We start from the raw sequence: 9,189 nt of genomic DNA on the forward strand, positions 1-9,189 counted from the left end.
TCCCGGAGGGGGTCTCGAGACGCCATTTTATCTCGCCCCCAGGCTCTCGCTTGACCCTGGGCCTCTTCAGGGTCCACGGGCTCCAGTGGGAAGAGCCTGGGCCTCAGACTTGAGTTTGAGTTTGGGCTGTGCGCTTCGTTGGCAGTGTGACCTTGAGCGAATGCTGTGGCCTGGTAGGATCTGGAAGGCCCTGTAAGGTGGGCTTGTCAACACCCACGTGGCAGGGCCACTGTAGGAGTGCGCCGTGACGTGCTCCACCAGGCCCTGGCCCACAGCCGATGCGCGCCCTTTTCGCCGCGCCAGCATCCGGGCCTGCCTCTGCCTGCCGCACGTTGACCCCCGAGTCCTGACCGGCAGTGGTCCGGCTGGGCCCATTCCCCACCCACACTGGTATTTTCAGGTGCCCCGGCACTCAGCAGCGCGCCGAAAACATCTGTCAGTGGAAGTAACGAACTTGTAGTTGGGAGGTAAACTTGAGGGTTAGAGATAGACTTGGGGGTCAGATCTCCAGGTCAATCAGCCTTTCTGAGCCTATTTCCTTAATTGAAAGAGAAAGATCATTAGCAGCGCTGACCTTAGAATGAAGGACCAAGCGAGGGGTGCGCGCGAAGCCTTGTGTGTGCCCAGCACTTAAGTGGGCCGGGGGAGGGGTGGGAGTTCTGGTGTCCCCTGACCCTCATCTGTCTCACTTGAATGGAGCAATGGCATGGTCAGCGACAGCACAGCTGAGAAGAATGATTGGAAATTGGTAATCACCGTCAGGAATGGTCTCTTCTGGTTTAACCCCACCCCTGCCCAGGGCCCAGCAAGATCACTACAGTGCCCTCCAATCTAACACCTCCGAGAAGGCCTCCGTTTGGGTAGCTGCGTTCTGCCTCGGGTGAACCTCTGTCCTCGAATGTCCTGCCTCAGCAAGGCAAAGCATGGATACCCAAAGATGGCCTGTGGCCCACCCCAGGGGCCCTGGAGGCTGCAGGGAGAAGGCTGGGAACTGAGCTTAGGCTGGGTCAGACAAAGGTCAGGAGAATCCCAAGCAGGGGCTGCTGAGGGTGGGGGGAAACTGGTTGGGGTGAGGGAACGTGTCTCCCACACCAAGCCCACCAGCCACAGCCCTTTGGTAGTTCCCTTTCAAGGAGGTGGGGACAGGGCAGGTGCGTGGCTTTAGAGTGAAGCTGAAGGAAGTAGCTTAAATACAGAGCAACAAAAACAGAGAGCCACCTGGCAGAGAAGACGGGTTTTTCTATCAAGTGAAGACATATTCCTGGAGCCCAAGGGCTGGGACCATAGCAGTCGTCCGTTCCCTCCATAGGCGCCTGTGGAAACTGAGGTGCAGAAAGAGGGGGGCAGCGACAGCCAAGATCATTCAGCGGATCTGGGTCCCACCTCAAGGTCACTGGCCATAACAGACCGTCTCCTTCCAGAAAGGAGCTTTTGTGATGAGCAGGGGAGGGGCAGGGCCTGGATGTAACAGGATTGGGAAGACTGCACAGTTCTGGCTCTACCTGATGGGGGACCTGGGGCCTCACTGCCTCCATCTACACAACGAGGGAGTAAGACAGGCTCGGGGGTCTAGGACGTAGCGCGATACAGAGTGCCTGAATCGCCCAGCCTGGACAGTGGCAAACAAGGACACAAGCAGGGACAGACAGATCCGTCCATCTCTTTTATCAGGGTTGGGGGTCACAGTTCTTAACACCGCAGCCCAAGTCCCCAGTATCTGCAGAGGATTGGCGCCTTGGGGAGGGGACAGTGGGGCCAGCTGTGAAGACGCTCGCTTGCACGTGGTGGTTGAAAATCGAGACGGGACCCCTTCTCTCCCGAGTTAGTCCATGACCCCTGGTGCTGCCGACACGTCTCCTCGTCTGGCTGCCCACCCTGTTGGAGGGCGGCCTTGGGAGAGACCAGGGACGGCTGGAAAGTCCTCTGAGAGGCCCAGGTCCGGGAGTGCTTTCTGCCCACACTGAGGTCTGGGGACTGGGCACTTCTTAACACGTTGCCCTGTTGTCCTCCTGTGGGACGTGGCCTGTGACGCAAGTGGCCCTGCTGAGTCTGAAAGGCAACGTGTCACCTTCGCAGCTTCCGGCACCTGAGGAAGGGAGGAAGGGTTCTGTTCGTGCGGGCACAGCTCAGCCCCTGCTCCCTAGGTCCACCCTCCTGTTACCTTCTGTGAACCCCATTCTCTCCTAACACTCCTGGTGAGCCCACACGAGGTCACCCCGTGGCCTAGCTGCGGAAGGGAGGAGTGGTGAGCAGCGTCTCAGACAAGGGTGGATAAGGGTTCCGCTCTGTCCCCTGGCCTCTCAGAGCCCACGAGGAGGGCACACATGTCTACCACGGGGGCTTTGAGCAAGGCCCAGAGCTTTGCAAATTGGAAGGCGATCTCTCCCACTTTGACTGCAGATGTGACCTCCTCCAGGGCATCTCTGACCGCTCAAAATCCGCGTCAGGTGCCCCTTACCTCAGCCCTTGACCTCCTCTGCTGGCATCACAAATCCTGACGTCTGACTCCCACATTTAGAACGTGAGCCTTGGTCAATATTTGTTCAACACACTCAATAGTTTCCTCTCCCCTGGCTCTTCTCCCACTGGCAGGCTCACCTTGGACCTGCTCCAAGGGCCTTGATGCCTCCCCAAACAAACACGACCCCACCAGTCCTCACCTGCAGGTGTCTGGGTTGAGCTCTAAGCCCCGCCCTTGGCAACGGAGGAAGCTGCGGCGTCGGCAGCGGCAGCGGCAGGTCCGGGGGTCAGGGCGCTGGCGGCGCTGGGTGCAGCGTGGGCAGAGGGGCCTGGGGCTGGAGTGGGATGGGTGATGTCAGCTGGGGAGGGTGCTCCGGGGGCAGAGTCCCAGCCCGGAACAGAGCGGGGCTGGGGACGGTGGTGGGGAGTGGAAGCCCTAGGAGGAGAAGCAACATGTCTGGGGCGGGAAGGAAAAGTCTTCCCGGGAGCTGGGGTTGGATCGGAGCACACAGACTCGGGGAGCAGAGGAAAAGGGGAGAGGGGGACACAGTGGGGGGAGAAAGAGGGGGCGGGACTGCAGCCTCCCGGCACACTCATACACCCCCTGCCCCATCCACACGTTACATCCTGGGTGTGGGGTTTGGGCTCCAACCCCACCTCGGCAAGAGCCCATGAGACTCACCTGTCTGGCTTCACAGCACTCTCCCTCTTTTTTGGTCTGAAAAGTAAGAGGGACAGACAGAGACGAGGAAGAGGAAGAGAATCAGAAGAGCCGAGCATCCTGCTCTTACCCCAGATCCCAGGCCTAACCCAGTTCCGGTCTTGGAAACCTGGCCTCCACTGTGGTGTACCCCCATGCCCAGCACCCCCCAAGCCTGGTCTCTGGGAGCTCAGAAGCGGGGCCCGGCTGGCACCTGCATTCACACTGGCTGTGTTCTTCCAGGGACATCTCGCCCAGCTGACTGCTCGGGTAACGGATCATGAGTATCTGTACTCCAGAGATAGGGGACGCACGGTGTGAGAGATCATGAGAGATACAGAGGAAGGGAATGCTCCGTGGGCTGGAGGAACAGCTTGCCCAGCCAAGGCTCTGGCCATTCCTCCCACCACCACCCCCCGGAGCCCCAGCATCCACCCCAGCTGGGCACGCCCCACCGGCCCCAGTACCTGCATTCGGACTTGGTGCTGCCCTGTGGGCACGCACTCCAGGCCGTCGTCAGGGCAGCAGCCACCACAGCGCTGCACGGTCACACAGCTGGGCACCAGCTGCTTGGCCACGGTGCCCATGAGCTCCACGGTCAGGGGCACCACCACCTCCCGGGGCTGGCAGGTGGCACGGGCATACACGTCTATCCATGACACCACTGGGGGCAGAAGCGTAAGTGTTAAGCCCCCACTGGGTTTCCTGTAGCCGCTCCCGGGTTCCCCTATCTCCTGTACCCTGCAGCTGTTCTCCCTGATTCCTTCGTCCCAGCCACCCTCCACTAGCTCCCTCTCTGCCCTCAAAACCTGTCTTCCCCTGCCCAGGAACCCAGGAACCCCACTGCCTCAATTTTCTCTTCTGTAAAATGGGCAGAATAAAAAAGTTTGCATCTTAGAGCGTGGCGGTGATTACACAAGATGATGAGCAAACCCTGTTGATGATGGCTAGCGCGGTTATTGTTGCCATTACCTTTCTTCTGGTGGCCGGGGGTATCAGGCTGGGACACAGGGCCCTGTAGGAGAGAAGAGAACTGAACTCAAAAGTGCTCTCTAGGAAGGGCTAGCCCCGTCGCTGTTCCCAGGGGTCTGCCCTTGCAGTCTAAAGGCTTCAACTCCTCTAGGACATTTTTCCCCGATTGCTCTGCTCCTGGGGTCACTCTAGCTTTACCTGTCCTCTCCTGGCCACCTGGGACCTGCCCTGGCCACGACCCGCCAGGCGCACTCTGCCGGTGGCGGCGGCGGCGACGTCGAATCTCCAAGCCTGGGGCCCGACGGATTCGGAGGCCTCAGGTCAGGAGGGGGCACAGTGGGCGCCCAACCGAGTCCTGCGGGGACCGAGCGGCTCCGCCCCCGGTCGAGCCCGGGGACGGGGTGGGGCAGGGGAGTGGCCCGGGGCTGGGCTGGCGGGCTGGCGGGCAGGGACTCCTCCCGGGGGATGCCCTGGCCAGATTCCCGCCACGCCCCGGTCCTCAACCCGACCCCGCGGATCCCCGAGGCCGAGGCCGCTCCGCGTCTCCCCACTTCCGCCAACCTTGAGAGAGGGCACGGCGGGCGGGCGGGCGGGATGTCGGGGACGCACGTACCTGGGCGGGGGCCAGCTGCAGGAGCGCGGCGAGCAGCAGGCGGCGGAGCAGGGGGCTCATGGTGCCCGCGGGGGCCGCGCGCCGGGGGCGCCCGCATCGCCCTAGCCCGGCGGCGCAGGGGGCGGCGGCAGCCAGAGCCCCATGGCGCGGGCCCGGGCGCGGCGGGCGGGGGCCGGGCGCGGGGGGCGGCTCCTCCGCGGCCCCCTCCCGAGCCCTGAGCGCAGGCAGCGCAGCGCAGCGCAGCAGCGGAGGCCGGAGGAGCCGGGCGGGCGGGCGGCCGGTGGTGGCGGGCGGCGGCGGGGACGGCGGGGGCGGCGGGGGGCCGGGCCCGGGCTGGCGGGCGGGCGGCTCATGTGACCCAGACACGCGCTCCCCACCGGGCCGCGGGGCGGGGGCGGGGCGGGGGCGGGGGGGGGGGGCGAGGCCGCCGCCGGGGCCCGCCCCCTCCACACACACCCCCCTCCCGCCACAGCAGGGGAAAGGGGACGCGCCGCCCAGGGGGCCGGGCTCCCGGGTCGCAGCCGCCAGGACCCGGAGGGCGGGGTGCTGTCCACCCCTCCTTCCCCCCCCTCCCCGCCGGCGAGGCCCGGGATGGGGGCGCTGGGCCTGAAGCAAGGAGCTGGACATGAGCTTTGAGAATCATTTTATTGCACGCGTTTTGGGGAGTGGGAGTCCCCCGGGGTAGCAAGGAGGTAACAACACAGAGCAGGCCCCGTCCTAGCGGGCCGCTCCGGGGCCGGGGCCTGTGCCCGGAGGCACGATCTCTGGGATCTCTGGGCCTCCAGGTCGGGGCTGCAGCTGCTGCCTCTGCACTCGCTCCTGGAGCTTGGCTCTGTTGGCCCTGCGGGAGAGAGCACCTGGGTGGTCAGGACAGAGGATCCCGGAGGGTGAGGGCAGGACAGTAAAGAGAAGGCAGGACAGAGCAGGGACGGACCTGGCTCGGGCCCGTGTGTCATTGTAGATGGCTGTGATGATCCGATCCTTTTCATCCATGAAGCTGCGGTGGATCTGCTCCAGCTTCCTGCAAGGGGGTTGCAATTAACCCTGGGTTTCCCAGTCCCTGCTGTCCCCGAGACCCACCCCACCCCCACACCCGCCACGCCACTCTAGGGTCTCAAAGTTTTCCATCTGTGAGGACCTCTGCCTAACTGCCTGTGCTAGGCGGGGAGAGGGGCACCGAAGGGCCGGGGCTTATCCAGGGGCCACTGGTGACCCAGGTCCCTGCCTGTCCTGTTGAAGGTGGTGACAGCAGCTCCAAACACCAGGGTGTTCCTCACAGGAGACTAGAGAGAGCGTTACACCTAACTCCCATCACTGAACTAGGCAGTGGGCACCAGCCTTTAGGTATGTTGGTCGTAGAACCTCAGTGTCCGTGCCATGCATAAAAGTGGCAGGGAGACAGCCGATTGCCACACAAGGGAGGACAGTGGCTGGTGAGGCCCCGTTCCAATGCATTTCCTTCGGGTGCACGATTTTGGTTGGCCCCAGCACACCCTGGCAGCCGGCATCAAAGATTTACATTCAAATCACAAAACTCTGAAAATGACAACGTTCGCCTTCAGCGAGCGTAGAGCTGCCTTTGCCAAGTAAGGAGAGGCCCCGGAGACCTGTCTCGGGCAATTCTTAGCTGGAGAGGCACAGAAGTGCAGGCCACGGGGGTGGGGGGCTTGCGTGGCTGACCACACTGGGCTTCCCCGGCCCTCCGCCCTCTGCCCATCACCCCAGGGAGAAGGCAGGGATGCACCTGAAAGCAGCATAGTGCAGGCCCATGCCCGCCAACATGATCAGGAGGCAGTACCCCAGCACCCGCTGGTTGTGTTTGTGCTGCTGCTGCCTCGACTCCGGTCGCTGAGGCCTCACACTGTGAAACTGGGCCCAGTATTGGGCATTGGGGGATTCCCAGGAGCTGCTGGGAGGGAGAAGAAAGGACAAGGTGGGGATGAGGCTCCCTGGGAGACGGGGGGGGCGGGGGGTGGGGGACGAGGCCAGGGGCAGGACGACTGTACCTGTGTGCTTGAGCAGACCCAGGACGGGCTGTTCTTCCTGGAGACTTTGGAGAAGTGGCTGAGCAGAGCTGGCGATCATAGCTGAGGCGGCTCTCCTCCCGGCTGAGCACTCGGTATGCTTCGCTCAGCTCCACAAAGCGGCTATGCAGGGCCGGGTTCCCGGGGTCCCGGTCAGGGTGCAGCTGGGGTGGGGCAGGACTCCCTTCAGGTCTTTTTCCACGTCCCTTCACAGAACCCGTCCCCACCATGTCCACCCACAAAGGCTCAGATCATTCCCAGAGGCCCTGCCTGGACAGTAACCCTCACTCTCAGGGCTGCCCACCCGTCCAGAAGGCCAGAGAGTCAGGAAGCACAGACTCCTGCCCCGTCCCCTTGTTCAAGCCCTCCCCCCCCAGCTGCCTGGCTCTAGCAATATGCCCTGGTCCAAGCTTTCTCTAGAGCAGGCAGGTCAAAAGAAACAAGCCCAGCCCATCACACACAACCCCTGGCTCCTACCCCCAGCCTTTCCTCCCAACGGGCCTAACCTCTGCCCTTGGGGCATCTCTCGCTCTCTATACATGCCAAGGGAATGTGGCACCATCCAGAGTGAGCCACTCAGCACCATTCCTGGGAATGTGAAGTGTACCCTATCTGGCTCAGACTTACACCCCCTCCTCCCCACCCAGGGCCACTGGTACCTCTTTGGACTTGGAGAAGAAAGCTCGTTTAACTTCTTCAGTGCTGGCACTAGGATGCACCCCTAACAGTTCATAGTAGTTCCTGGGGCCAGACCTGTGGAGATAGGCCAAAAACTGCAGGGGCTATGGAAACACAGAGAATATTCCTCTCCTCTGCCTCTCAGCCCTATTGGGCCACACTCTTCAAGTCAGTAACCAGGAGGTGAGAAAGCTGAGGCTGCTGCCAAGGGAGATCTATCTCCAAATCATCCCTCCCTTTTTGAACACTTCAGGCATGGTGCAGATCAGAACATCTCATAGGGTAGCCCTCAGATCCCTTGGCTCAGAACCACCCAGAAAGCCTGTTTAAAAAAAACAGAGTCCAGGGGCGCCTGGATGGCTTTGTCAGTTGAGCGTCCGACTTCGGCTCAGGTCATGATCTCATGGTTCGTGAGTTCGAGCTCCGCGTCGGGCTCTGTGCTGACAGCTCAGAGCCTGGAGCCTGTTTCGGATTCTGTGTCTCCCTCTCTCTCTGCCCCTGCCCTGCTTGCACTCTGACTCTCAAAAGGGGAATAAACTGTTAAAAACAATATATTAAAAAAAAAAACAAAAACAGATCCCTCAGCCTCCACTTAATTCCTGCAGATCAGAATCCCCAGAACAGGGCCCAGAAATCTGTATTTTTGTAACCCCCCCCCCCCCATCCCCGCCCCCAAGCCCCCAAGTGAGTTATGCCCAGTGATGCTTGACCACTAGAGTTGTGAAAAGAGCACTGAGCCTGGCTGGGACTCAAATTCCACTTTTTGCCACTTAACTCGCTGTATGATCTGAGGGATTGTCCCTTAATCTTTGATCTTGTGTCCTCAGTAGTGAAGGTGAAAGTTACCTGAAACAAGCCCGTACAGCACCTGACAGCAAGTAGAGAGATCACAACTATCGTAGTACCCAGGTCCAAGCCTAGAACTGGGCAGGCCTTCCTCAACCCACTGGGTGACGGGGGCCATGCCCCCCGGCCCCCGACTCACCGCTGCCCGGTGGCCGCTGAGAAGAGCCGGGTGGGAGGGCTGCGGGGCCATAACCGGCACAGGCACAGGGACAGCATGGCGACAGGCAGACGGCTGGTGAAACGAGGCCACAAAGAGCAGTGCATTGAGACCAGGATGGGACCAGACGTCAAGTACTCCGGGGCCAAAGTGGAGGGTCCAGCCCCGTTTACTTGCGAAGGCAAACTGAAGCAGGCTTGGGAGACCCAGGGGCAGTGGGGCCTCCTTTACTCAGGACCAGACCCCAGTGTCCTGAATCTGTCCCTGCTTCTGACCGGCGCGTCCTGGGCCCTCCCCCACACTGGTCTCGGCGTCCGGGACAAGCAGTCCCGGACGCGGAGACCCTCTCCCCACCACCCTGGCAGGAGGAGGTGAAGGAGGGGCCACGCCAAGCCCCGCCTCCGCTGCGCTCACGGATTTCGCGGCCACGGCCGTCTCTGCGCCTATTCAGGCTCCGCCTCCACGTTCTCATTGGCCTAGACAACAGGGCCACGCCCACCAAGCCGGAAGGCCCGGACTGCTTCGGAAGGCCCCACCCCCGCACGCCCATTGGCCTTTGGCGCCTCGGGCCCACCCAACGAGGTCGAGGCCCGCGGACCCGCGGAAAGACGCCGGCGTTGCGGTCCTCAGTGAGGCTGTCCGCCCCGCTTTTGTGGCTTCGTCCCGGGAACATACCTGTTACTCTGCTCTGCAGCGAGGTGTCCTTTATAAAGCAGCTATAGCAGACCCGGACCCTCAC

The 9,189-nt window shown here is 62.0% G+C and overlaps 2 protein-coding genes across 6 annotated transcripts; both read right to left on the reverse strand.

The window, feature by feature from the left end:
• Positions 1-1,648: 1,648 nt before the first annotated feature.
• On the reverse strand, positions 1,649-5,069 carry VEGFB (vascular endothelial growth factor B). Of its 4 annotated transcripts, none has more exons than XM_060607081.3 (8): positions 4,746-5,069; positions 4,331-4,423; positions 4,133-4,175; positions 3,628-3,824; positions 3,375-3,448; positions 3,143-3,178; positions 2,661-2,795; positions 1,649-2,086 (listed from the first exon to the last, which is right to left on the reverse strand). In XM_060607081.3, exons 1-8 carry the CDS (start codon positions 4,803-4,805, stop codon positions 2,065-2,067), a joined length of 660 nt encoding a protein of 219 aa, XP_060463064.2. In that variant the 5' UTR covers positions 4,806-5,069; the 3' UTR covers positions 1,649-2,064. The 4 variants fall into 4 exon arrangements, with proteins under 4 accessions (XP_060463064.2, XP_060463062.1, XP_060463066.2 ...); XM_060607079.3 differs by having other exon boundaries at positions 2,661-2,896; XM_060607083.3 differs by lacking the exon at positions 4,331-4,423 and having other exon boundaries at positions 4,746-5,066.
• A 302-nt stretch (positions 5,070-5,371) lies between these two features.
• On the reverse strand, positions 5,372-8,875 carry DNAJC4 (DnaJ heat shock protein family (Hsp40) member C4). 2 transcript variants are annotated; one of them, XM_060607063.3, is made up of 6 exons: positions 8,433-8,875; positions 7,429-7,522; positions 6,752-6,933; positions 6,490-6,654; positions 5,680-5,766; positions 5,372-5,586 (listed from the first exon to the last, which is right to left on the reverse strand). In XM_060607063.3, the coding sequence occupies exons 1-6, from the start codon at positions 8,555-8,557 to the stop codon at positions 5,463-5,465; spliced, it is 777 nt and encodes a 258-aa protein (XP_060463046.2). In that variant the 5' UTR covers positions 8,558-8,875; the 3' UTR covers positions 5,372-5,462. The 2 variants fall into 2 exon arrangements, with proteins under 2 accessions (XP_060463046.2, XP_060463047.2); XM_060607064.3 differs by having other exon boundaries at positions 6,490-6,651; positions 8,433-8,870.
• Positions 8,876-9,189: the final 314 nt, after the last annotated feature.

The sequence above is a fragment of the Panthera onca genome, chromosome D1 (genome assembly GCF_046562875.1).
Source record: "Panthera onca isolate mPanOnc1 chromosome D1, mPanOnc1 haplotype 2, whole genome shotgun sequence".
Taxonomy (NCBI): Eukaryota; Metazoa; Chordata; class Mammalia; order Carnivora; family Felidae; genus Panthera; species Panthera onca.

Coding starts and splice junctions, on each gene's coding strand:
- DNAJC4 (XM_060607063.3), bottom strand. CDS start 8,557: ATGCACTGCTCTTTGTGGCCTCGTTTCACCAGCCGTCTGCCTGTCGCC. Junction 6,934..7,428: donor TCTTCTCCAAGTCCAAAGAG/GTACCAGTGGCC, acceptor GCCCCACCCCAG/CTGCACCCTGACCGGGACCC. Junction 5,767..6,489: donor CTGCACTATGCTGCTTTCAG/GTGCATCCCTGC, acceptor ACCCCCTTGCAG/GAAGCTGGAGCAGATCCACC.
- VEGFB (XM_060607079.3), bottom strand. CDS start 4,805: ATGAGCCCCCTGCTCCGCCGCCTGCTGCTCGCCGCGCTCCTGCAGCTG. Junction 3,825..4,132: donor CCCCGGCCACCAGAAGAAAG/GTAATGGCAACA, acceptor TTCTGCCCCCAG/TGGTGTCATGGATAGACGTG. Junction 3,179..3,374: donor CACAGCCAGTGTGAATGCAG/GTGCCAGCCGGG, acceptor CTTACTTTTCAG/ACCAAAAAAGAGGGAGAGTG.